Raw genomic sequence first — 26802 nt, 5'->3', positions numbered from 1 at the left:
CCCTGGCCGCCTCCCCAGGCTCCATTTCTGCAGTGCAAAGTGTTTTGTAACCATTAAAATGCTGTCCGATTGCCGCGTGACGCCATTTACATAAACTACAAGACCAGGCATAACTAATCGATGCGGTTAGAGGTCAGCAAGTCTCTGCCCCTCGTGGGAGTGGCTGGCAGCCCCCAGGAGGGGGCGTCTGCAGGGGGCCTGGCGATGCTCTGCTTCTTGATCTGGGAGCTGGTTATCTTGTGAAAATAGGTTTTGTGAAAATTTACTGAGTTACGCACGCCTGACAGCTGCACTTTTCTGTACATACTTATACTTCCCTAAAGTTTTCAAAATGCGAACCAACCAAACAGCCGCGGCTACCAAGCCCACTCCCACCTATGCAGCCCCACCCCCAACCACGACAGCATTTCCAAACGGGGGTCCTCTGCTGGGGGAGGAAGACGAGGGGCCACAGAGCGGTCCTGACCTGCGCTCCGACCTACAGGGAGGCACCGTTCCCACTTACAAGGTACCTCTCGGACCCGGGGCGAGAGCAAAGTTGCCGAAAACGCCTTTATCCCCGCGTGCCCAGGGATGGAGACCGTCTCCCGACCACCCGGGGTGTTTCCATTCGAGGTGTGTGGGAGGCTGAGGGCGCCGGGGGTCGCCCCGCGAGGCAGGGTGCGGGCTCCGCGCGGCAGGGCGCCGAGGGCGAGTCTGCGGGTCCCGGGCGCGGGGGGCGGGGCACGGGGCGCGGGCGGAGGGGCGGGGCGCGGGCGGCGGGGGGCGGGCCGGGCCGCGGAGTCCCGCCCCCTCCATAGGCGGGGCCTCCCGCCGGGCTCCTCCCGCCGCCCACCTGCCCCGCCCCGCCTCCGGCCGCCGAGGGTCCCGCGGCTGCGGCGCTCCGGCCTGTCCCTCGGCACCCGACTGGCGCCCGTCCCCCGCCGCCGTCGCCCGCCCCGCCGGCCGGCCCGCGGCGCCCCCCGCCCCACCCGCGTCCCCGGCCGCTCGGCGCTTCCTCCATGGGTGAGTGCGGGGGCCCCCGGCCGGCCCCGCGGAGCAGGCCTGCCTCCGCGCCGGCTCGAGGAGGGGCGCGGGCGGGGGGCGCCGCTGCCGGCGGGCCGGCGGGCCGGCGGGGCGGGCGCGGGGAGCCGTGGGGAGCCAGAGCGCGCTCCTTACCCCGCTCTGGGGAAGGCCCACTCAAGGTGGGAGGTGGACGCCGGGGTCGAAATCGGCGCGGTGGGGGTCCAAACTCTGCCCCCATGTTGGGGACCGCTTCAGCAGCACCCCTTTCCCTAGCCCTGCAGGCTGGCTGGGGCGGGCAGCCTCTCTGCCCCTTCCCTGCCCCCCTCCGCTGCTGCGCCCCAGCCCCTGGGAAGAGGGGCAGCTAGGAGGGGGCCAAATTCCGGGTCAAAGATGGACCATGGGGAAAGGGGACACCCCGGCCCTTTGAGGAGGAGTGCGTCCACAGAGGCTGAGATGTGGAGGGCAGGGGTGAGAAGGGATCTCAGACCGGCAGCCCTACGGGGATCCCCCAGGAAGTCTGGAGCCCCGCAAGGTCACTGAGCTACCCCCGCCCCCCACTAGTGGGACAGAGGGAGGGAGCCGCTTATTTCCAAAGACGTTTTCTCCCCGTGGAATCTGGATAATTTCCCTGGGGAACTGCAACAAGAAAAGGACTCTGCAAACAGATTCCCGTGCAGATAAGTTGGCATTTAAAAGAGAAAGGGACACTGACCTCCTTTGAAGGGAGGATTGAGGAGACCGCTCCACCCATCCTCTAGTCTGGAGGCCACAGGGGGGGGGCAGGGCCGCCTGGGTGCCCCCGGCCTGGGGCGCAGCTTCCCTGGGCCCCACCCGACAGATAACCACTGCTTCTCTCCTCTGCAGACAGCCAGAGCCTGGCGGAGGAGAGAGGACTGCGCTGTCAGAACCCAGACTGCATGGACAAGGGGCGTGCGGCCAAGGTAGGGAGGCTGGAGGGCCTGGGTTGCCGGGAGCAGAGGGGACAGCGCTCTGACCCTCTCTCTCTCCAGGCATGGATACCCACAGGGCGCTGGCAAAGGTGCAGCTGGCCCAGCCACGGTGTCCTCTGCGTTCACGTGTGGGTAGGGCCCTGGTTTAGGAGGCAGAGGGCCTGCCCTTGGCTCAGAAACAGCAAAATGGAGGGGCCTTCTGCTAGCCAGGGGAGCAGGGGTGCCCCAGAGCCCTTTCCTGCCCTGCAGTCCTTGCAGCCATGCTGAGGCGATGGGAGCTGTGGCCCCGTGTCAGGGAAAGGAAGCTGAGACCCAGGAAGGGAAGGGCCGCCCCCAGCCGGAGGTTTCGCTCCAGTGCTCGGTTGGCACCCTCCCTACAGCACTGGGCCACTAGTCAGGCCTGGGCATGGATTGGGGACACTTAGGGTAGTGGGTGAGAGTGACTGTGCTGTGGAATGACAAAGGGAAGAAGGAAAACCGGTCCTGAGGAGCCAGGACTTGGGAGCCGGGAGCAGGGCAGAAGGAGAGTGAGGATGACCAATATTGCTGGGCGATTCTACCCATAACGCGCCAGGCTCGATGCCCCGTGCTCTCTGTCCCTATGTGCTGCTGGTGGTAGCTCTGCTGGGAAGGCCTGGGTGCCCCGGTTTCCAGAAGAAGAGACCAAGGTTCAGAGAGGTCCTGTGACTTGGCTGAGGCCCCACAGCTCATGAGAGACCAAGCCAGGGCTTGAACCCAAATTTGGCCTCTTCCAGCATGCATTTGAGTGACCACGATGAAAACCTTCAGCACTTACTGGGTCCGGCCTGGGAGCGGAGGGCCCCCTGTCTCCTTCTGGCCTTCGGAGGTGCGTCCTGTCATTATTCTTCTTTACAGACGAAGAAACTGAGGCTCAGGGAGCCAGTGGCTTACCCAAGGACACATGGCTGGGATGTGGTGGAGCTGGGATTGGAACCCAGAGCCCAGATCTGTGTCATGGCAGAGCCTGTGTTCCGAACCGCCCTGTAGCTCAGCTCTGCCAGCTGCAGGAAATTAAAAATGCCACCCTCCCACCGCCCAGCTCCCCCTACCTCCCCCCTCTGCCCAGACACATGCTCATACATTCTGTACAGGAAGACCAGGTTAGAAGGAACATGGAGGACTGTTCTGGGGGCGGGGACAGGAGGGGGAGGCTTTCAGTTGCCGTGGTCACCAGGCAAGGGGGTGGCTGTGATGTCAGACACAACGGGCTGGCTCGGCTGGTGCCTGGCACTTGGGCTCTGGTGTTGGCTGGTTGCCTCTCTCCCAGATGGGGGCTCCTGGCAACACACCGGCCTCAGCAGCCCCCAAAGTACATCCTACCAGGGGCCCTTCCTGCAGGCAGCTGCTCCTGTGCCAGGCGCCCAAGCTGCCACAGACAGGGGCAAGGATGGGAGGTGCCTGACTGTGCAGAGGGGAGGCCTCCAAGTGGCGACCAGGTCTCAGCAAGTGTGGGCCTTCCATGGCCTCTAGGTCCTAGCTCCAGCCCAGCCCTGGCCTGCCTGGAACTCAGCGTGGCTGACATTGGCCAGAGGGTCATGCAGCCTGCAGGGGGAGAGTCCCGAGTCCTGTCCCCAGGGGGACCCCTGTTAGGACCAGTGGCGCAGACTCACTTTGGGGACAGGGATGCTGAGTGATCAGAGGCTTGGGGGCCCAGTGAGGGCAGACGTCTTGGAGAAGGTGGCCTCCAGTGGAGGACAAAATAGAGAGAGGCCGAGCAGCAGACAGGACTGGCCCAGGAAGGGGGGGCTGCCGCAGACACAGGAGAGGGGGGGAAATACGGGGCAGGAGGCTTGTCTTGTAAGGGGTCAAGTTGGCTGGAGAAGACAGTGAGAAGAGAGAGGGCGACTGACATCCTGCTTCGGTGAGGAAGAGGAGCAAAGACTGTCCTTGATGGTGAGAATCACCACCACTGACCAATCAGGCTTGTGCACTAGGTGGGGCATTAGGCCCTCCTGCTTGTCTCCCTGAGCCCACAGAGACCTCAGGAGGAAAGCCTTATTCTCCCTCGACTCGATGAAAATGGGCCCAGAGAGGAGAGACCTCGCCCACCTTGCGCAGCCTGATGAGCAGAGCTGGGTCTGGAGGGGAATCCAGAGCCTCGTTCTCGCTCCTCCCCAGCCGAGGCTCAGAAGGCTAGCAGGATATGACTAGCTTTGTAAAGGAGATGACGTCATTTGTGCGTTCACCGAACGCATCTGCTATGCCAGGCCCCGTTCTAGGCCCAGGGCCTCCAGGAGCCGACATCCTAGCTCCGCTGGGAGGAGGGGAGAAGTCAGGACGTGGGTTTGCCCAACTGGTCCCCAGGCTTTGTGTTAGCCTCTCATGGGTGCTGGGGTTCCCCCCACCCCTGGAGTTCGTTCCGGGAGACAGGCTCCTGGAGGAGGCTGCTGGCGTCCGAGGAATGCCAGGGGTAGGAAGGTGAGTGAGCAGGGAGGCATGCTGGGGTGCTAAGGAGGGAGCCGGGCCAGGGGATGGCAGGGGGAGGCAGAACTGGACTGGGAGCACCCTAAGGTCAGAGCTTCGGAGACCACAGGAGAGAAGTTGTATCCCTGCCCCTCCTCAAGTTGAAGGTGTGGAGAGTAGCCCACCCCTGTGAACTTGGGGGCCAAAGCCCACTCCTTCCCAGCTGTGCAGCACCGGGCAAATCACGACTCGTCTCTGACCTCAGTTTCTTCATCGAAAGCTGAGGCTTCTCGGGTTGCGGGAAGGATGAACACGGGGCTCAGACGTGCCGTGCTTCGCGTGGAGTGTGGAATGATGGAGATGTTCAGGAGAACGCTGGCCGTTCACGTACCCTGGAGGGGAAGAGAAACCCCTCAGCTGAGACTGTGCCCTCCTCCCCTTCCTGAGACCTGAGGGCTCCCCGGGTTCCATCCCAGACCCCACCTAGCCCCACCCCGCATGGCAAAGGTTCATGGTGCGTCTGGTTCTGTTCCCAGGGCGGGTGGAGCTTGGAGTCTCGGAAAGGAGGGAGATGAAAGAAGTATTATCTTCCTCCCTTGTGGAGGGCCAGGCGGTGACAGTGGGTACCCAGCCCTCCTGCAGAGAGATCACAGGACAGATGGGGTCTTGGCTTCCCAGCTACTGGAGGGGCCCCCTTGAGGCAGGTGCTCTGGTCACAGTCTGTGCAGGGCACCGCAGGGCGCCAGGGGACCTGGAGGAGGGCTGACACAGGCCCAAGGGACACTGGCACGTGACACTGGAGGGAACTGGTTTATCCTGGAGATGGGAGCCTCAGGGTATCATCCTAAAAGGTAACGATCCTGGCAGCCGCCCTTCATTCCTGCGCCCCGCAGGAAATGTTCTTGTCCTCACACCCACCCTCTGCAGTAGGGACCACCCCATCTCCCCGTCTCCACCTTCCTGACAGGACACCACGAAGAAGGGAGTTAAATGACTTGCCACGGTCAGGCCGGGACTCACACCAGATCTGTCTGTCCCCAGAGCCTCCCTGTTTCTAAGGATCCATCAGGAAGAAAGGGAGGTGAATTTTTCCGCCGGGCTCCAAGGGTCCTGGCAGCGGGGAGGCTCACCCCAGTGTACAGGCTGTGATCACCCCATTCCTTTTTAAGGTAAATTTAAAATTCTTACTCAGATTTGGTGTTTGTGAGCACTTCATTCTAGAGGTATTCAAGCAGAGACAGTGGAGTTCCCTTCCAGCTTCACAGTAGGCTGTGCGGTGGCAGGGATGAGTCAGGAGGAGGGGTGCTAGGGAGGGGCGGCCAAATGAAGACCAGTGGACAGAGGAAGGGGTGGATCTGGGATCCTTGTGGGGAAAGAATGGGCAGGATGTGGTGAATAATGGGAGAGGGAGTCACCTATTCTCCCGGGCAAGGCTTTGGGGGTGAGAGGTGGGAGGCCAGGGTGTCCTTGAGAGTGGCCAGAGTCTGGGGATTTCTGGGGGTGACTTTCAGACGCTGGTCAGCTGTAGACAGGTGGCAGTCCAGTCTGCAGCTTGGGGGAGTGGCCGGACCAGAGAAGCAAGGAGGAACTCCTGGGCTTTGGTGAATTCATTCCTGGGGGGAGCAGCTGAGGGCATGGGGTGCCTGGCCCCAGAGGCAAGGACAGAGGGACCCCCACATGGGCTAGAGCCAAGATGAGCTGTCCTGGAGTGGACCCAGCCCCAGGGAGGTCAGCACTGCCAAAGAGGGCAGCGCCTGCCAGGAGGGAGAACCGGCAGCCCCCAGGCCCGGGCCTGGCGAGGGGCATCTAGATTTGGGAAAATGCAGGTGGGCCTGAGCCCCAGATCAGCCCCAGGCCCTAGGGGCCATGCCCGCTCCACCCACCTCACCCCGCGGTCATAATTAGGGAAGGCGAAGGCGGGAGGTGTGCTTGGGGCCGGCTGCCTGACTCCTCCAGCGAGCCGCTTGTGTCCCGTGCACTGCCCGCACCCTCTGTGCAGAGGGCAGAGTTACTCTGAACTTGGGCGGCCGGCAGAGCGAGAACCGGGGAGCGCCGAACGGCGGAGCGGCCCCGTTTGCAGCCCTGCCCGGCCTGCGCCAGGGGGAAAGAGGGGCGCCGAGATAGGCGGGCCCGTGGCTCCGGCGCCAGGGTCATTAAGGCCTGGGGACTTCGAACTTTCCGCACGCCTGGAAAGGGCCAGCGCCCTCGGGGCCAGTGACAGTCCCTACCCCCCGGCCCCTAGATGACCCCCAAGCGCCAGCCGCCCTTCCTGCCGCCCCCAGGGCCGCGGGCTCCAGCGCCCGCCCTCCCCCGGCTCCCAGCGCCCCCCCCTCGCCCGCCGGGCGCTCCGATGGTACGTCCCGGCCCGCCCAGGTGGTAGCGCCCGCGCCGGCCTACCGTAATTCCCCTACGTCCCGCGCCCCACTCGGCGCTGCGCCGACTGAGCCCGCCCCGCGGCTCGGGTGCCCCCGGCTCCGCGCGGGCTCCCCCATTCCCTCCCCGCACCCAGGCTTTGGCAGCCTTGGCCAGAGCCCCGGCCACAGGGGAGGAGACCCATGTCCCTAAGGTGAGTCTCACGGGGTAGCTGGGGACGAGACGGGGCTGGGATCGGGCCGGCTGTGGGTCTGGGCTCCAAAACCGGCCCCTTATTAGTGGACAGAACCGGGAGTAGAGGGTCCCACGCAGTCCTAGGGCTGCGCGGGGGGGGGGTATCGATGGGCTCCAGTGGCTCTGCCTCCATTTACTTGAGGGTGGAATGGGCTCAAGCTCCCGTCCCCGCCCCTGGGACTCTAGGGTGGGGTTGGCTCGGCGCTGTGGCCGTGAGGAGCTTTATAGGGCCCCAGCCCCGGTGTGAGGATTGTTGGCAGGGCGAGAAGATTTCGGAGGGGCCTCGGCGCGGGGTGCTGGGAGGGTTCCGCGACCCTGCGGGAGCTGGGCGTCGGGGAGTTGGTCCCAGGCGGAAAGTCATCTCGAAGCCGGCAGGGGGCGCGCGAGCCTGAGCGTCGGGAGGCCTGGCCTGGTCAGGACCCGCTTGGGGGAGGGGAGAGGGAGAGGACCCAAGAACCTGGAGAGGCCCCGGCTGGCCTTGATCAAAGACGCGGAAATGGAGGCAGAGGGGGCCCTGGGTCCTACAAATTCCGAAGGAACCTTCCCCAGGTTTGCGGGGCTCTAGGAGGATTTTACTATTTTCTGTCCCTTGGCCAGGGTCCAGGCACACATTAGGGCCCAGGGGCCATCCCTAGGTAGAATATTCTAGAGAACTGCCCAATGCCCTCTTTGCACAGGTGGATGAGGGCGGGGGTAGGTGGAGCCCAGAAGCAGGTCTTCCGCAGCCCAGGCCTTCGCCTCCTCCCTCAGGCCCTCCCAAGGAGCCTTCTCGTTCACTAGAGAGAGAGGTCAGGAGAAGGCACTGGCTTCAGGCCTAGGATCTTGGACTCCAGGATCTGGCACATTTGTGCTGGGACAGGGCGTGAGGTGAAGTCCACTGACCACAGCCTCTACCTCCCTCCTTAGCGCTGGGTCCCAGCTGGACCGCTCCCTGGGATAATGGGGCGGGTAAGGGCCTTACTGACTTCTGGGGCCTGTATAGTTAGCCTGGCCCGCAGAGAGGTTCTCTACACCCCTGCCATCTGCTCAGCACAGGGCAGGGCCTTAAAGCAGGCTCTGCCTCCAGGTGGGCCCCAGAATCCAAGGGAGTGAGGCCCAGGCCTGGGGGGAAGGGAGGGGTTGGTGGGCTGTTTGGAACTAGGAGAGCCTCCTGGCAGAGCTAGCCCCACCCTGGCCAGCCTGCTCAAACCTGCAGCCTCCGCCCCTGGATTTCCAAGGTGCCACATGGGGCCTTGGGGGCCAGTCAGCTCCCAGGGGAGCTTAGCCCGGGATCAGGAGCTTCTGGGCAGTCCTGTCCCTCTAGCCAAGACTCTCCATCCAAGCTGGTCAGTTATGAGCAGAGCATGAGCTGGACCCAGACCTATGGTCGCTCCTGGACTAGGAATTCCTCTGTCCCACCAAAGACCAGGCCGATCCCCAACCTGTTGTGGGGCTCGACTCCCACCATCCTCTGCTTTGCTGGGGTTGGGGAGATGGTGCTGGGGGGAATGAAAGGGGGCTCCTGCCTTGGAGACTCCATTATTCATCAGCCCAGCATCTGGTTTCTGGGTATCAGTTTCAACAAGCCAGCCCTGACTCATGAGCCTGGAGCTGGGGCTGGGCTGAAGAGGGGCCCCCTCCCCAGGGAGACAGGGGCTGGGACCTCTTTGTCCTGCGCATGGGCTATTTCAGCTCCCTCCCACAGAGGGGGTGGGGACCCAGGAGATTGCTGAGGCCTCCCCCTACCGCGCTGCAAGGGCTGGGGGCTCCTTTCTTGCCTTTGCTCTGCAGTCCTTGACCCTGCACTCTTGGCCCTGGGGCATTAGGGCCCTGGTCCTCAAAGGAGCAGCCCTCTGCCTTGCCTGGAGGGTGCTTCAGCAGCGGCATGACTTGGGGAAGGCCTGGGCCTGGTCACTTGGGTGACCTCTGGTGCCCCAAACCCCTGGCACAGGCCTGGCACTCAGCTGTCAGTGCTGTGGGGCCATGAGGACAGAGATCTGTGGTAGCAACTGTGCTGGCCAGGCCGTCAGGCCCAAGGTCACGGATGCTAGGAGGCAGAAGAGAACCTGTGGTTAGATGGTTAGGACGGCTTCGTTGACCATCAGCAGCAGGAAGGGACATCCAGGCCGAGACCTTCCCTGCCCCCATGGCCCACTCTGGCATGAAGACCCTTCCTCTGCCTTCCTCCGTCTTTTCTCATCTAGTCTCACTGAGCGCCTGCCATGGGCCAGACCTGTTCTCAGTGTGAACGATGAGTGTGGCCCAGACAGCCACATTCTAGCATGGAGGAATGATAATCGAGAAGTGACCAAAGAAGTAAAACAAGTTCAGGTAGTTTTGGATGCTTAGGAGGAAATAATTCTTTAGAGGATTGAGAACGAGGGATGCAGGGGCTACTCATTCTGAGAGGAGGTACAGGCCTCACTGACGAGGTGGCATTGAAGTGGGGGGTCTGGTGCCAGCCGTTACAAGATCGGGGGTCAGAGAAGGCCAAGGTACAGGCGCTGAGCTTGGTGAGTCGCAGCCGTGGAGACAAGGCCAGCTTGGAGACCACTGCAAGGGACCTTGCAGGGGGCAGGTGGGAGCCAGGCATGGTAGGATTTTATTCTAAGCCATTGGAGAGTTTTCAGTGGGGAGTGACATGATCAGGTTTTAGTGTTCAGAAGATTTGCCTGTGGTGTGGACAGGGACGGCTTGGGCTTTGGGAGTGGAGGCGGCCCTTGAAACCGGCGGGCTGGAGTGAAACGCTTGCTGCCTACAGAGACCGCGCCTGGGTTCCCCACCGCACCAGAAGGAGAAGGAGCTGTCTAGGGGTTGGGCGGGGGTGGGGGTGGGGGTCTGATGATATCATCCCCACCCCCACCCCCGCCCCAGCCTCACAGGTACTGAGACGGGGTCAGAAGTCTGGGTTTCAGTCCTGCCTGTGGCCTTTTACGTCCCTTAGCCCCCAGCAGTGAGTGGGGATAGTAGCGCCTGCCCCCACCTCTTGGGAATGAGTGGAAAAACTCGTTGACAAACTACAGTGGGGACCCCACCCTCACCTTACCCCACCCTACAGCGGGGACACCCATTCCCTAATCCTCCCCTCTCAGGTTTCCATGAGTGCGCCCCCCCCCCCCGGGGGGTGGGGCAGGCGGTAGGGACCCAGCCTGGAGCTGCTAAGATTCGCAATCTGGGAGAAAGCCCAGTTGGGCTTCGGGGTTTTCCTGAGGCTCCTTCTCACTCAACTCCGGGGGCTCCCAAAGGACTACCCTCTCCGCCCTTTCCACCAACACGCCTGCCTATCGCCGGTGGCCGGGAGCCCCCCGTTCCTGGGCACCACCGCAGGGCAGTAGGAGCAGGGTGTCGCAGGCTCAGGACTCAGGACTGCGGGCGGGCGCTCGGGTGGCCCTCAGGAGGGCCTCTGAGCGCCGGAGGGGCGGTCCGCACAGCTGGAGGTCAGAGCAGAGACAGGCGTCCCTGGGACAGGACACAGAGCGGGGTCGAGGACACGGGTGGGATGTGCCCCAGGCCTGCCCCCCCTCCTTATGCCGCAGCGTTCGGGAGCTCCCCTGGGTGAGGGAGTGGGGCGGGGGGCCGGGACCTGAGGCTCAGAGGAGGGGTCTCCGGGACTGCAGGGAGGGGTCTTTGCGCCCCAGACGTTGGCGTTGGGGGTGGGGAGGAGGGCAGGGCAGGGCCCGACGCCCGCGGGGCTGGGCTGGGGTCTGGGCTTCGCAGTGGAGGCGGGGGACAGCGAGGGGTTGCGGGGAGCGCCCCGGGGGCGGGGCTGGGGGCGCCGCCGAGCCGCCCCGGCGTGGCGCAGGCGGGCGGGGACCAGGCAGGCGGGGGCCCCGGGGTCCCGGCGCGCTCGGCCCCGGGGGCGGGCGCGGCCGCACAATGGCAGGAAGCGGAGCCCCGCGCTTTGTCCGGCGGGCGGCGCAGACCGCCGCTTCCTCCGGCCGCCATGGGGACGGGCCCCGGCGTCTCCGGGCGCCGCGCGGCCTCCAGGCCGGGCCCCGAGCTGCCCTGCCGGGCGGGGGGTCACGCCCGCGACGGTGAAGGCCAGGTACGGGGCGCCGGGGCGCGGGGCGGGGGGGCGCGCGGCTGCCCGCCCCACGGGATGCTTCCCCACCCCGCGCCGAGGGGCCCGGGCGGCGGCGGGGCCGGCCAGCGCTGAGCCTTTTGTGTCTGGGGCTGCGTCCGGACACACCTGCGGGTCCCAGGCCCTGCGCTGGAGCCCCCCCCTTCCCTTCCTCTGTCCGGGCCCTGCCCACAGCCCCCTGCTCCCGCCTCTGGCCCCAGCCCTAGTGTGTGTGGGGAATTCTGACTTCTGGTCAGAATTCTGACCCCATCCCCATTGGGGGGCAGCCTTGACCATGCTCCCGGAAGGGCCCCTTCTGTTATTTGTAAAGTTGGGGTCCATCTTCTGCCTTTGGAGGTCCTGAGTGATCTGGCCTGTTGGTCCAGGGGGCTCTTCTCTTTGGGTTGAGCCCTGGGAACTCCCCCCCCATGCCCCTCCCCCATGGGCAGAGGTGCTGCTGCCCTCAGAGGGCAGCCAAGGTGGAGAGTAGGCACCTTGGTCTGAGAGAAGGTCCAAGAGTCTGGCTTTGGGAAAGGACTGCCCTGCTTTAGACCCTGGTTCCTGAAGGGAGCTGTGGAGACCCCGCCGTCTGGGGATGGAGGTATGAGAAGGGGTGGGGACGAGACTCAGGAGCAAGAGGGCTGTGCCCAGCCCAGCCTGAGCTCCCAGGTAGGCTCGTGATTCTTGGGGTGGGGGTTCCTGGAAGTTTATTGTCAACAGATCTGTTGAGTTAAGTGAAGAAACACCTACCTGGTTCAGATCCGGCTCCTCCCCTCACATGTCCTGCTGTCCCTGAGTGCAGGGGCTGCTGGGAGGCTGGGAGCAGAGGCCGTCAGCCACAGGCCGGCACAGGCTCCCATCATCACCACCATCAGTAGTAGCCATGGTAACAATATTATGTTAGTAGTAATAGGAGCTGTGGTGAGACTCCCCAGCGCCCGCCGGAGTGGCTGTCAGGAGTGAATTCTCGTGTGAAAATCGGTGGTCTATATATTAGATTGGTTTAAAGATAGGCTTGTGGCAGGGAACCAGGGACTTGGGCTGGAAGGTCCCAGAGGCCCACTGCGGGACCCTTCCAACCTAGCATGGGTCCTGGCATGTCACCCCCTACTGTGCGACTAGGGCCTGGGTGACCTGAAGGTCAGCAGCCCCACTGTTCTGTTCCAAGTCTGGTACCAGCAAAATGAAGCTGTCAGGGAAATCACTAGAGGCCTGGAAGTGGGGGGTACCTGTGCCAGGCTGCCTGCAAGGCTGGGGGACGGCTGTCTAGCTGGCAGACTGGGGCTTCTGCGAAGAAGGGGCTGAAGTGGGGTTGACGCTTTCCCTAGATTCATTGTCAAGAGGAGAAGCTTGCAGCTTTTGGAGGGGGGGTTCCAGAAGCCGCACAGCCAGTGCTCACTCTGTCCACAGCGCCCCAGGGACGCACGGTGCGGGCAGGCAGAGCTGTGGCTGAGGATAGCAGTTTTCATGCTCTTTTGGAGTAGATAAAATGAGAATAGAAACAATGGCTCTGGCTGAAGGGCACAACTCACAGGCTGCCCAAAGCCCCAGGAACACACTGGAAGACCATTTGAGGAGGATGTGGCAGTGGGGGGGGCACCTGGCGCTCAGGTTGCCATCAGGAATCTGGGCCATCGTGTCCACAGCCACCTGCCCAGGGCCCAGTCAGTCCCCTGCTTGTTGTCATTTCCGTGCCCATGGTTTTGGGGGTTTGGATTTTTATGTTTCGGTCTAATGGATGATTGAGGGGCCACAGGAGCCAAACAGTGAGCCTCAAACTATGCTTGCTTCCCTCTGATCTCTATAGCCGCTGCCCCCTCTCCCCAGGCTGCCCCGGGGCCAGCCTCCCCTGCTCCTGTCTCCCTTCTCAGCTACGCATTACCGTGCTGGGTATCTAGGAGCTGGAGCTTCACAGCACTGGCTTCGGGTCCCGGCTCCACTGGCTGGGGACCTTCAACAAGTTACTTGAAAACCTCCCGAGTCTCACTTTCCTCTTCTGTAAGATAGGGGCTGTCACAGCTTCTACCTTCTGGGGCGAGGGGCCTTTAGCCCAGCCCCCAGGCACATGGTGATCAGGTTGTAAGTCTAGATCAGACTTTTCAGCCCCCTTCTTCTTTCTCTTTGACTCCTTCCTCTGCTGTCTCGAGGCCATCTGTCCTCATCCTGTCACCTTGGAAATCTCTGATCGGGTTCTCCCCAGCCCAGAGCCCTCCCACGACCCTCCATCGCCCTACTTACTGAATTAAGCAAGTATTCTCTGAGCAGCGAGGACTGGAGATAGGGCAGTGAGTGGGGCAGACTAACATCGCCGTCCTCGGGGCCGGCGAGGTGTGGAGGGAGCAGAGAGAGACAGGCAGGCTGCTCCCTGGCAGACAGTGATTTTAGAGTAAAGGTCTGTCACTTCCATGTCCGGGGAAGAGCATTCCAGGCCGAGGGAGCAGCAGATGTGGGGCTTCCGAAGCACAGGGGCACGACGGGGGTGGCGGGTGGCGCGGAGCGAGCCTGGATGGCAGGACAGGGCACGAGGCCCCCACGGTCACCGCACAGGACTCTGGCTTTTCCTGCAGGGAGACGGGAAGCCGCCGAGGGGGCGGAGGGGCTGCTTGGGCAGCTCGTGGCGAGCAAATGATTGAGGGCAAGGGTGGAAACAGGGAGACCAGTGATGAGGTCATTGTTGTGGGTGGGGTGAGCGGTGACCCTGATGGAGACCAGGGGGCAGCAGTGGGCCAGGGGGCGTGGGCGGCTGGGAGGGAGGGCCGCCAGCATTCTGGCCCAGGCTGAGGTGACAGAGATCAGAGTGACCCCAAGGATTTTAGCCTAATGGATCTGTTTCCCCGGGGGCCGCCATAACACGGAGCACCCCCCGGGTGGGCGGAAGCTGAGCCTCACACAGAGACCCACACAATGTAGCGGCGGCGTCATCATCTGCCCGTGTGTCCTTGTCTCTCCCTCCTCATCTGGTAGGGACCCTGCTCGGAGGGTTGTTAGAGCCCAGCATGACCTCGTCTTCACTGCTCACATCTGCCGGGACCCTGTTTCCAAATAAAGCCATCCTCTGAAGTCCTGGCCGTGAGGAGTTGACCCGTCTTTCTGGGGGGCTGCTGCTCAGCCCCATGCCCCCCCAAAGCAGGAAGTGGACAAGGGGGTGCTGAGAGCTGCGGGGGGACAGCAGAGCGTGGGGCTTGGGGAACCACGGAGGACGAGATGGTGGGAGAGAGACCCCCCTGTGCCAAGGGCTGCATCCCGTGGGTGGACTTAGAAGTGCGCGGCGGCTGGGGGCCCAGAGGAGGGAGTTGGGGATGGACGGGGAAACGAGGGGAGAGGGTCTGAGAGAGAAGAGAAGATTTTCTTTTTTTTTTTTTTTTTTTTTTTAAAGATTTTATTTATTTATTTGACAGAGAGAGATCACAGTAGACAGAGAGGCAGGCAGAGAGAGAGAGAGAGGGAAGCAGGCTCCCTGCTGAGCAGAGAGCCCGATGCGGGACTCGATCCCAGGACCCTGAGATCATGACCTGAGCCGAAGGCAGTGGCTTAATCCACTGAGCCACCCAGGCGCCCGAGAAGAGAAGATTTTCTAAGGTGGAAAAATCTTCTTTGCAACCATTGTAGTCCTGTTCGGTTTAGGTGGACATCACCAGTGGGTGTGAGGACCCTGGAGTGGCTGGGGCTCCGGTATCTCAGAGTACCCCCCACGGGCTACTTACTCATCCCAAAGAGAAAAAGGATCTTTACACAGCACAGGGGGTCCCCGGGTGACCCGGCAGCCGGCCGCATGGAGGGGGTTGCTGTCCACTCTCTCATGTCCCTGCCCAGATGCTCGGCCTGAAACCACCTGAGGTCTTCTGGAAGGATCCCCACGGAGGGGCTTTCTGCCAGACCACTGGCTTGAATGCTTCAAAAGTATCGATGTCCTGAAAGAAAACAACAGACACATGTGGAAAACTCGTCCTTGAGGGAATAAACAGACGCGGCTGAGAGTGTGTGTGAATCTTGAACAGGCTCCTGTGTGGGAAAACACATCCGTAAAGGCCGTGGTTCAGATAGATGGGCGGATGCAAACTTAGACCACGGACCGGGTCATATATCCGTGATCAGTTTCCCGACCGTGACAGTTGTACTGGGGTTTTGTAGGAGAATGGCCGTGCTCTTCCACACCTGGGGAGGGGGGAATGGGAGGGGAGCACAGCGCGACAAATGCTCACGACTGGGGAAGCTAGAGGGGCGTGTGGAGGTCACTGTGTCGTTCTTACAATTCTCTGTAAGTCTGAAATACTTAAAAATGGAAAGTCAGGGAAGACACGTTAAATGAGTACTGGGAGGGAAAACGGGGAAGTGGTCAGGATGGAGACCTGTTTCATGGGGTCTCACTGAAAGGGTCTTCACTGAAAGGCGGAGAACAGGGCCTGTGAGCCAAAGGATAGGGAGCCTGAGGGTGTAGGGGAGGGAGGGCGCCGCGCAGCTCCACACCCGGCAGCTGGGCGGCTCTCCCTGGCGGGCCGCTGGATTGGAGCAGGGTGAAGCCCCCCCACAGTGTGGGGCAGGTGGGTGGACCTGGTGGGGAATAAGGAGAGTGGGAAGCAGAGTGAGCTGGAGGTGAGCTGTGGGGCCAGAGGGCAGAGGACGAGGCATGGCAGTCCTCCCCAGGGATGGGGGAGAACATAGGGTGACAGAGTAAATACGGGAAATACCCGGAGGGGTTGGGGGGGAAGCACTGCCTTAGCACCGGATGCCAGTGCCTTTCTGGACTCCAGCATCGCCCCCTTCACCCCATGCGAGGTTGCATGCAGGGGCCAGGCACCTCACAGAACTTAGGGCAGAGGGGCTGGTGGTGGGGGGCGGACGGGAAGGGCTTTGCCGGTTCTGACACAGAGCTGGCCGAAGCAGATGTCACCCCTGAGCATTTTGGGGTGCCCTTCCTTCCTGAACCCCAGGAAGAGGCCCTGGTAGCAACGGCCTCGTGGTTCCTCCCTGGAAGTTTCCCCTCCACACTTTGTTCTTCGAGGGCAGGGATCTGCTTTTCCCGGCGGATTCCTCACAGTGGACACATAGTGGGGCTGGGGGACTGTCCACAGAGTGAATTAAGGAGCACGAGGCCCCCCTTGCGGAATGGATGGCTGAGAAACGAGCAGCCTTGGGAGTGACCAGGAGCCTGGGCCTGTGGCCTGCAGTGGTCCGGGCCGCCGCGGTGCCCGCTGCCGCTGTGCCCGCTGGGGGCCCTTCCTGCCACCATCCCCCCTTCCCCAAAAGGTATGCCACCACGCTGAGTGCCAGCAGCTGCACCGCCGGGGACCCCTCAACCTCTGTGAGGCCTGTGACAGCAAGTTCCACAGCATCATGCATTATGATGGGCACGTCCGCTTTGACCTGCCCCCGCAAGGTGAGCGTGGGGAGGGGCCCCAGCCTGTCCCTTCGAGTTCCCAGAGCAGCAGCAAACTCCCTGTCTAGGGCATGGCGTCTTGGTAACTGTCAGCGCGGCAACAGGGCCGTCACAAGGACTGGAGCTGTGACCGAAAACAGTGAAACCCAAGAATGTTACGTCCCCTTTTGTGCTCCCAGTGTTTTAATAAGAGAAGTCCGGGGACAGTGCCCCATCACAAGAGCAGGCTTGTGTCTATCAGGTTGTGGGTCTGCAGGTTGTGGGTCTCCAGGAGTTCCTCCTCCAGCTTGCCCCCGGGCCGTCCCGGAAGAGTCTCCTTTCTTCTTGTCCTTAGGGCTGGGGACTGCGAGCAGAGTGGTGGAGGGTGGGGCTGGCAGGTCACGGGAACAAGAAACCCCTCCTGCTGCGTAGGGACCTGGCCCGAGCCCTGCTGGCCACCGGCTGCCTGGCCAAAAATGCCAGACCTGTCTCCCCTTATAGCAGGTCAGAGGGATGAAAAGACTCTCTGCCGAGCCCCCGGGACCTTGGGTGTCGTCACGGTGGTGGGGACAGCTGTAGATGTTAGTCCCTTCCTGCAACAATCCCAGAGGCAGGATTTCCTCATCCCTATTTTATCCTATTTTATAGAAGGGTAAACTGAGGCCACAGGTGGGTTTGTACTGAAGGCGGGGCATCGCCTGGGGTGTCATCCCTGTGTCTTTTTGAGTCTAGCAATGGAGAGATAAGAAGCAATGACAGAGCCCCTTCCCGTCCTCACAGACCTGCAGGGCGCTCGCTCCTCCGGGGAAGGGGGAGCCCAGGGCTGGTAGCGGGATGAAAACGGGGCCAGAGAGGGAGGAGGCATGACCTTTCCTCTCACTTTACTCCAAAGGCTCTGTCCTGGCCCGGAATGTGTCTACCCGGTCATGCCCCCCGCGCACCAGCCCTGCGGTGGACTTGGAGGAGGAAGAGGAAAGCTCTGTGGACGGCAAAGGGTAGGTGGGCAGAGCAGACACTCTGATCTAAGATCCAAGACCAGAGGCTTCCGAAGGCCTGACTGGAGACCCCTCCCTGCCTCCATGGACGCCCTGATTCCTGGAGGAGGCTGTCCAGCCTGGGCCCGCCTCCAGCTCCAGGGCTAGGACTCAGCGGGACTGGGTACCACTGGGTGTGGCTCCTGTGTTTGGCCACAAGAGGGCGTACAGACCCTGTGGGCCTTGGGCTGCCTGAGCACACCTGAGTTATCTGTCACCCCTGGGGTGAGCAAGGAGTGCGCGGCCAGCTAGGGCCCATTCACATCCCACCTTGGTGAGGGCCTGGCCATGCCCTCTGACCTCTGCCCCCTGTTCTGCAGTGACCGGAAGAGCACAGGCCTGAAACTCTCCAAGAAGGCAAGAAGGAGACACACAGATGTAAGGGGTCCCCAGGCTGTCAAGGGGGCTTCTGCCAGCCCCTGCCCTTCCTGGGCCCGTCCCTTTCCATCCCCAAGGCTGGGCTTGTCTGCTCTGACCTCCAGGACCGGGGATGGGGTCTGGAGTGAGTAGGTCCCCCTCCCCCACCACTGTGCCCTGCAGCCCAGTACTGCCCACCTTAGCCAGGAGCCAGATGCTACAGGAACTCCTCCCTTGGGCGAGAGGGATACAGGGGACCTCCCTGGGACCAAGGCAGGCTGGGGAGATCCTTGCATTCACTCCCATGCTGGGGTTTCCATCCTGGACCCTGGGAGGAGGTTCAGAGACAAGGGGCACCGAAGTCAAGAGACCCGTGCCCTTTCAGGACCCAAGCAAGGAGTGCTTCACCCTGAAATTTGACCTGAATGTGGACATTGAGACAGAGATCGTTCCAGCCATGAAGAAGAAGTCGCTGGGGTAGGTCTTGGTGGGGCCAAGGCAGAGGGAGTGGGGCGGGGGAGGGTAGGTATGGCTTCGCAAAGGCCTAATGGTGTATGTGTGTGTGGTGGCCTGTGAGTGAGCAGGGCTCCCACCTCTGGGCAGAGCCCCCCGTGTATCCCAACACATGTGCGCGTGGCCCAGTTCCTGGATATGGCCCGGCACGTGACAGCATCTGCCCTGGTGTGCAGACCCGCAAGTGTGAGGGCGTGGGCATGCTGGCTTGTGTGGAGACACTTGGAGGAGTGTGTGACCCTCTGTTGGCAGTTGTGTGCGTGTGTGTGTGTGTGTGTGCGTGCATGCACACCTGTATGTCTTGGCCTCTGTATGATCCTGTGGGTGTCTCCCTTCATCATCGGTAAGGTGGGGTGGAGCTGGAGCTGTGCCCAGGGTAGGGGGTCCTTCTGCCTGCCCCCTAACCCGTACCCCTCCCATCCTGGGGCAGGGAGGTGCTGCTGCCGGTGTTTGAAAGGAAGGGCGTAGCCCTGGGTAAAGTGGATATCTACCTGGACCAGTCCAACACACCCCTGTCCCTCACCTTTGAGGCCTACCGGTTCGGGGGACACTACCTGCGGGTCAAAGGTGAGTGGTGACCCTGGCAGGCAGGGTGGCTGGGCCCAGGCTGGGGCCCCCTGGAGACGGCTGCTTCTTCCCAGGCTCAGATTCCCACTGGCCACGGCCCTGAGCAGGCTCATTACCATACAGGTGTCTCTGCCGGGCCCTGGCTCTAGGTGGTGGGGGGGCGGGGCCCCAGGCGAGGGCAGCCAGGTCTTGGTTTGGATCCTCAGGAGAGAGAGGTCCATGGTCCCCTTCACCACTGGGGCTGAGGATCTCTCCTTCCCCCCCGATGCTGCCCCAGCCAAGCCAGGGGACGAGGGGAAGGTGGAGCAGGGAGTGAAGGACTCCAAGTCCCTGAGTCTGCCGGTCCTGCGGCCGGCCAGGGCCGGGACCCCCTCCTTGGAGCGTGCGGACCCCCAGAGCCGCCGGGAGAGCCTGGACATCCTGGTGAGGCACTGTGTCGGGACTGGGGGTGGGGAGCGGCTTAGCGGGAGGTCACCTGGGCCCCTCACCCCTCTCTTGGGTTTTAATTTCCCCCTCTGGAAGACGAGGCTGGCTCTGAGGACAGGGGACCCCAAGATAATGGGTCTTGTCTTTGAGTGTCTGCTGGTGCCCCAGAGTGTGTGTGTGTGTTGTGGATCCGCTTGGGGCTGTGCTTATACGTGCATGAAATATGCATGTGACTGTGTGTGCTTGGGGCTGCGGGGGGTGGCCCAGGTGCGTTTGTGCCTGGCTTTTCCAGCCCCAGAGCAGGTACGGATCTCAGAAGAGGTGGCCTTCCGGGGTGGGCGGTGTGCAGAAACCCTCCCACATCTCAAGCTTGCCGGAGGTCTAGGGAACCCGCTGTGGGGCGGGACTGTGGGAGCCGGGGTGGGCCTGGCCTTGATCCCCCTCCCTGGCCAGGCCCCTGGGCGCCGCCGAAAGAACATGTCAGAGTTCCTGGGGGAGACGAGCATCCCTGGCCAGGAGGCCCCCGCGCCTTCCAGCTGCTCTCTGCCCAGTGGCAGCAGTGGTGGTGGTGACAGCTGGAAGAACAGGGCTGCCAGTCGCTTCAGTGGCTTCTTCAGCTCAGGCCCCAGCACCAGCACCTTTGGCCGGGTAGGTGGTCCCAGGGGCCCGGGGCGGGGCAGCTGGCTGGCCCTGTCCCCTGCCCCCAACCATGGGTGTCCTTCCAGGAGGTGGACAAGATGGAGCAGCTGGAGGGCAAACTGCACGCGTATGGCCTCTTCGGGCTGCCCCGGCTGGCCCGGCGGCTGCGCTTCGACCACGACTCGTGGGAGGAGGAGGGGGATGAGGAGGAAGAGGAGGACGACGCCTGCCTACAGCTGGAGGACAGCTGGCGGGAGCTCATTGACGGGCATGAGGTCGGTACTACCGCAGTGACAGGACTTTCTGTGGGGCAGCCCTGCCAGGCTGCTGACATCATTAACTCACCGTGGGGAAACCGAGGCAAGGAAAGCGCAGCGCCACTTGGCTGACTCAATGGGAGAGGAGGGCCCAGGACTCGGGGGACCTCCATGTTCCCGCCGGGAAAAGGACGTGGCCTGCAAGGTTGCGTGTCTCCTCCCTGGACCTCTTGGCCGACCCGCTGCCCTTCCTGCAGAAGCTGACGCGGAGGCAGTGCCACCAGCAGGAGGCGGTGTGGGAGCTCCTGCACACGGAGGCCTCCTACATTAAGAAACTGCGGGTGATCACCAATGTGAGTGTGGGACCACACCTGGCCCAGAGCCAGCCTTCCCTCCTGCCCCAGCCCCGTAGCCTCCCACGGGGGGCCCTTGAGCAGAGTTAGGGGCTTTGCAGAAGGAACATGGGAAGGAGAGGGAAAAGGGCTGCTCCCCAGGGAGGAGGAGACGAGTCCCACAGGCCAGGCACCTGCCGGGGACTTTGGGCAAGTGTGTGGCATCGGCTGGGTGGACACTGGGCACATTGACTCAGTGATTATTCCCGAGCACTTGCTGTGTACGAGCTGTCCAGCAGCCACGCCCTGGACCCCTGGACGTGGAGATGGAGAAAGAGAGAGAGTGTGTGTGTGTGTGTGTGTGTGTGAGTGAGTGTACTTCAGCCAGGGGAGCGCACCTATCCTGAGCTTGGGGTTCATGGAAAACGTCCTCGTTAAAACTCGGAGGCTGAGTCAGGGCAGAGAGGGAGGAAAGAGCTCCAGGGTGTGACTGCAAGGCCCGGTCTCCCAGAGATGTCCCTGCAGGTGGGGGCGGGGCAGGCTCACCCCGAGCTGGGCTGTGGAGGCTGGGCCTTTTCTGATGGGGTGGACCGGCTCTGTCCCGGGCCGCTTCAGGGTTTCCTGGGAGGGGGAAGGGGTACAGGGGAGTCTGAGTCTGGGTGGGGCGTCGGGACCGGGACGCCCCCCAGCTACCTCGCTCCCTGCCCCCACAGCTGTTCCTCTGCTGCCTCCTGAACCTGCAAGAGTCGGGGCTGCTGTGCGAGGTGAGGCGAGGCCTGGGCCCCGGTGCCGATGGAAGGGGCGGGGCTGGGGCGGGGCTTGTCGTCGGGGCGGGGCCGAGCGCACCTCCCGCCCCGCTCAGGTGGAGGCCGAGCGCCTGTTCAGCAACATCCCCGAGATCGCGCGGCTGCACCGCGGACTGTGGGCCAGCGTGATGGCGCCGGTGCTGGAGAAGGCGCGGCGCACGCGGGCGCCGCTGCAGCCCGGGGACTTCCTCAGAGGCTTCAAGATGGTACGGGCCGGGCCGGACCCCGGCGGGGGCACTGCGTCAGGGCCGGAGCGCCAATCCGGTCTGCCCATCACCCCAGCCCCTCCCCCCCACCCACCAGTGGCCCCAGAGGACCCCTAGTGTTCCGGGACAAAGAACTCCGAGTCGGTCGCCGGGTTTGAACCCCACCAGGCCACCCGCCTTTCCTCCCTGGGGAGGGCGGTCACTTCCGCGGAAGTTGGGTGTGGACACTGGGGTGATAACACTTGCCACACCTTGGGGTGGTCCCGAAAGTGCCTGAAGAGGGGCTGGCGCAGGGCCCGGCCGCGGAGAGCGCGCGGTGACCGGGCCTGTTCCGCCCCGGGCCAGTTCGGCTCCCTGTTCAAGCCCTACGTCCGGTACTGCCTGGAGGAGGAGGGCTGCATGGAGTACATGCGCGGCCTGCTGCGCGACAACGACCTCTTCCGGGCCTATGTCACGGTGAGCGCAGGAGGGGGGGGGGCGCAGGACGGTGGGCGGGACCGGGGCGGGGCCAGGAGCACGGGGGCGGAGCTTACCTGAGCCCCGCCCGCGCCGCAGTGGGCCGAGAAGCACCCGCAGTGCCAGCGGCTGAAGCTGAGCGACATGCTGGCCAAGCCCCACCAGCGGCTCACCAAGTACCCGCTGCTGCTCAAGTCGGTGCTGAGGAGGACGGACGAGCCGCGCGCCAAGGAGGCCGTCGTCACCATGGTAACCGGGGCGGCCGGCGGGTCCCCCCTCTGCCTCTCGGGGCCCTCCCCAGACCTGACCCCCGCGTCGCCCGCTGCGCAGATCGACTCCGCCGAGCGCTTCATCCACCACGTGAACGCGTGCATGCGGCAGCGGCAGGAGCGACAGCGGCTGGCGGCCGTGGTGAGCCGCATCGACGCCTACGAGGTGGTGGAGGGCGGCAACGACGAGGTGGACAAGGTGGGGGACCCCTGGCCCTGCTGGAACGGACGGAGGCCAGACTGGCAGCCCGGGGCTGTGCTGGGAATCTCGCTTGAGGATGCCAGGGCGAGAGCGGGCGTCGGACCCTGACCTGTCTACACCCCCCCCCCCCCCCCACCCATCACCAGCTCCTGAAGGAGTTTCTGCACCTCGACCTGACAGCACCCATCCCTGGCGCCTCCCCTGAGGAGACGCGACAGCTGCTGCTGGAGGGGAGCCTGCGGATGAAGGAGGGGAAGGACGGCAAGGTGACTGGGTCCCTCCACCCGCAGGGCCCCTTCCCCACCTCCTGCTCTGTGGGTTTGGACCACCCTTTCATGGGAACCTTCTGGGCCCTAGTTAATGGTTCTTCGCTGCTGTGTCAGTTGGGGCAGCAGTTCAAGAAGGAATGGCTTTGTGGTCACTTGAGGGCTCAATGATCTCCTGTAGTGTATTCTGTACAGGTGTGGCGGCATGGGCACAGCCGGTGGGGCGCTGGGCTTGCCCCCCTGCTGGTGCCATAAGGGTTCTTGGTTGGGGGGGGTGCGTTCCAAGAGCAGGTCACGAACAGTCCAGAGCGTGGCTTCTGAGCTACTAATCCCAGGTGCATAACCCAGAGCCTGCAAATTGTGGTTTTAAAGATTTATTTATTTATTTGAGAGAGAGTAAAAGAGTGCATGCAAGCAGGGAGAGAGGGAGAGGGCGAGACACAGACTCCCCACTGAGAGCGGAGGCCGGTGGGGGACTGATCTCAGGACCCCGAGGTCATGACCTCAGCTGCAACCAAGAGTTGGATGCTTAACCAGCTGAGCCACCCAGGAACCCCCAAATTGTGGTTTTCAAAATCACAGATCATAAATTCCCTTTTTCTCTTTAATGTGAACTTTTTACTGAAATAAATTATACCTATATAGCTCCATGAAAGAATAAAATCTTGCTCTCTTCATTTTAGTTTTTTAGAAGACTTTATTTATTTATTTATTTATTTATATTTTATTTTTATTTTTTAAAGATTTTATTTATTTATTTGTCAGAGAGAGAGCGAGCAAGAGCGAGCACAGGCAGACAGAGTGGAAGGCAGAGTCAGAGGGAGAAGCAGGCTCCCTGCGGAGCAAGGAGCCCGATGTGGGACTCGATCCCAGGACCCTGGGATCATGACCTGAGCCGAAGGCAGCTGCTTAACCAACTGAGCCACCCAGGCATCCTGAAGATTTTATTTATTTATTTGAGAAAAAGAGAGAGCATGAGTGGTGGAGGGGCAGAGGGAAAAGCAGACTCCGCACTGAGTAGGGAGCCTGATGTGGGGCTGGATCCCGGGACCCCGACATCGTGACCTGAGCCGAAGGCAGACGCTGAACTGACTAAGCTACCCAGGCACCCCTCTTTTCATTTTAATTTTATTCTCAGGGTCATGGGAGGCAGGGAGCAGGGAAGGTGTTTGACAAAATCTGAGTGCCCCCAGCGACATCACCAAAGTGCAGTAAGGAAGGGCTGGTGCAGGACCCAGCCCAAGAGAGGGTGTCCCAGCAGACAGGCTGCGGTCCCAGGACCCTGGCCCTGATCCCCGGCCTCGCCCGCTCCCCTTGCTGCCCCCACCCCTGCAGATGGACGTGTACTGCTTCCTCTTTACGGACCTTCTCTTGGTGACCAAGGCAGTGAAGAAGGCTGAGAGGACCAAGGTCATCCGCCCCCCACTGCTGGTGGACAAGATTGTGTGCCGAGAGCTACGAGACCCTGGTGAGGAGCCCGGCCTATCGCAGGCCAGGAGCTGGCGGGCAGGGGCTCTGGGTCCTCGCCGATGCTGATTTGAGCGCCTCCTCACCAGGCTCTTTTCTGCTCATCTATCTGAACGAGTTCCACAGTGCCGTGGGCGCCTACACGTTCCAGGCCAGCGGCCAGGCTCTGTGCCGTGGCTGGGTGGACGCCATTTACAACGCCCAGGTGGGGACCGGGTGGTGGGTGTACGGGTGCAGGGGGGCGCGGGCAGGGTGTCGGGGGGCGGGGGGACGGCTGTTCACAACCCCCGCCCCCACCTGCAGAACCAGCTGCAGCAGCTGCGTGCCCAGGAGCACCCAGGCAGCCAGCAGCACCTGCAGAGCCTGGAGGAGGAGGAGGATGAGCAGGAGGAGGAAGACGACGAGGAAGAGGAGGAGGAGGAAGGCGGGGAGAGTAGCACCTCTGCTGCCAGCTCCCCCACCATCCTGCGCAAAAGCAGCAACAGTCTCAACTCCCAGCACTGGTATGCGCCCCCCAGCCCCTGCCAGCAGAGCAGACCCGGCCCCAAGGCACCTGACCCTGCACAGGGCCCAGGCACGGCCCCTTCCTCCGAATGGTTCCGTGTGGGGGAGAGGGCTGTGCCACCCACCTGAGTCCAGGTGGGCTTGGCAAAGGGTTTTTAGTTGGAGTTGCCAACTCTGATGGTCTGGTGTTAGCCGGGCGGAGAGCCAAGCCAAGGGTTCTCGAACTGTGTCCGACCAGAAGGAGTCTTGTGGTGGTGCCAGGTGCCATTCCCGGGGTCCGCGTTACGGGTGTAGGAGTTGGGAGATCCGGCTGGTGGCCACACGCTTGCTCTGGAGAGGCCAGAGGCTGTAGACCTGTGGGTGCCCAAGCAGGGGCTGTACCAGGCCACCCGGGCAGCTGGCCTGAGCATCTCCTCCTGGCTCCGCAGTGCTTCCGATGGCTCCACCGAGACCCTGGCCATGGTTGTGGTGGAGCCTGGGGAGACGCCATCCTCTCCGGAGTTCGAGGGCGGCCCCTTCAGCTCCCAGTCGGACGAGACCTCCCTGAGCACCACGGCCTCCTCTGTCACGCCCACCAGCGAGCTGCTGCCCCTGGGCCCCGTGGATGGCCGCTCCTGCTCCATGGACTCCGCCTACGGCACCCTCTCCCCAACCTCCCTGCAAGACTTTGCGGCCCCCACCCCTGCGGGGGAGCCAGTGCCCCGGCCCCCAGAATTGCCACAAGCCCCCTCACCTCCACCCTCACCCCGCCTCCGCCGCCGCACACCCGTTCAGCTGCTGCCCCGTCTACCCCACCTGCTCAAGTCCAAATCTGAGGCCAGCCTCCTCCAGCTGCTGTCAGGGGCCACCACGTGCAGAGCACCCCCCTCGCCTAGCCGCAGTCTGTCAGAACTCTGCTTGGCCGTCACAGTCCCCGGCACGAGGACTCAGGGTTTCCCTCGGGAAGCTGGGTCCAGCGGGGCTCGCCGGGGGACACAAAACCCTGGCCATGGCTCTGAGCCATCAGAGCTGGAGGGCAGAACCAGCTGCCTGGTGGGGGAGCCTGAAAGACCCGCCAGGAGAAGCAAAGAACTGCCCAGGGTCCAGCCCGAGCCCCCCCCAGGGATCTCTGCCCAGCACCGGAAGCTGACACTCGCCCAGCTCTACCGAATCAGGACCACCCTGCTGCTTAACTCGACGCTTACTGCCTCGTGAGTGGCCTGGGGTCGAAGGCTGGTGGCCCCGTGTGCTGGCAGTGGGGGGCACTGAGCCTCAGGAATGGGTAGGGGCACTCTTAAAGCTGGGAGCAGGTGGCATTAGGGGATGGGGACGGGAGCCTGCTCCAGAGCCTACACGATGGTATCTGCAGAGGGCAGTGGGGAAGGGGCCTAAGAGTTCCAGTGGGGCAGGAGGGCGGCCAGGGCCCCTCCGAGGGGCATCAACCAGAGAAGGACTATCTTTCCCTTCCCCTCTCTTGCAGGGAGGTCTGAGCAGAGGGAGGCCCCCAAGGGAGCCCCTGACCGAGCGACGGCAGACAGCGTGCCTCCTGGGGCATCCCGCCCCCAGCTCTGGCTGCTGCCTGTGCCCGCAGCAGCCAGACTGCCAGGCAGGACCCCCGATTTGCACTTTGCCGGACTGGATGGAAGTGGAGGAGCGTTGAGCTGAGTGCCAGGCCCAGGCTGCAGTACTTCCTCAGGACCCCCAACAAGGCCACCTTCACTAACCTGTCCACCCCCCCCCACCAAGTCCTCCCCAACCCCACAGAGTCCCTTGCTCGCTGCTCCTGGATCACCCACTCCAGTCTTCTGGGCTGGGCTCCGGGGTGGCCCTTCCCCTCCAGCCTCATCTGGCCCCAACTGGGATGTTTGTTCCCCTGGTCTGGCCTTCCTCCCTCCCAGTCCCACAGGCCACCCCAGGCTTGGGTTCGGCGCTGTGTAAGTTTCCATATTTATTGAGCTTTTGATTCTTTTATAAAGACTTGTATGTACTACTGGAAGGAGTCCTTTGGTTTTGGAACCCACCCCTTTCCTGACTCAGGTGCGCTGGAGCCCTGGCGCAGGTACCTGTCACTCCTGTCCCCCTCCACGTGTGGTAGTGCACCACTGGAGGAGACCGTGGACGAGCATTAGTGCATTAACACA

At 62.8% G+C, this 26802-nt stretch overlaps 1 protein-coding gene across 7 annotated transcripts; it reads left to right on the top strand.

The window, feature by feature from the left end:
* The first annotated feature begins 851 nt into the window (after positions 1-851).
* On the top strand, positions 852-26651 carry PLEKHG5 (pleckstrin homology and RhoGEF domain containing G5). 7 transcript variants are annotated; one of them, XM_045063649.1, is made up of 22 exons: positions 852-1005; positions 1870-1946; positions 16273-16402; positions 17274-17376; positions 17736-17793; positions 18158-18249; positions 18716-18852; positions 19130-19275; positions 19732-19926; positions 20004-20192; positions 20432-20527; positions 21220-21270; positions 21369-21518; positions 21864-21974; positions 22074-22223; positions 22305-22442; positions 22592-22711; positions 24047-24179; positions 24268-24383; positions 24482-24681; positions 25111-25872; positions 26142-26651. In XM_045063649.1, exons 1-22 carry the CDS (start codon positions 1002-1004, stop codon positions 26149-26151), a joined length of 3168 nt encoding a protein of 1055 aa, XP_044919584.1. In that variant the 5' UTR covers positions 852-1001; the 3' UTR covers positions 26152-26651. The 7 variants fall into 7 exon arrangements, with proteins under 7 accessions (XP_044919584.1, XP_044919585.1, XP_012920135.1 ...); XM_045063650.1 differs by lacking the exon at positions 26142-26651 and having other exon boundaries at positions 25111-25876; XM_013064681.2 differs by lacking the exons at positions 852-1005; positions 1870-1946 and adding an exon at positions 4991-5548.
* The last annotated feature ends 151 nt before the right edge of the window (positions 26652-26802 follow it).

This window comes from Mustela putorius, unplaced genomic scaffold, assembly GCF_011764305.1.
Source record: "Mustela putorius furo isolate JIRA1106 unplaced genomic scaffold, ASM1176430v1.1 tig00003853_pilon_pilon_pilon, whole genome shotgun sequence".
Classification (NCBI taxonomy): domain Eukaryota; kingdom Metazoa; phylum Chordata; class Mammalia; order Carnivora; family Mustelidae; genus Mustela; species Mustela putorius.
This window is presented reverse-complemented; position numbering and strand designations above follow the sequence as displayed.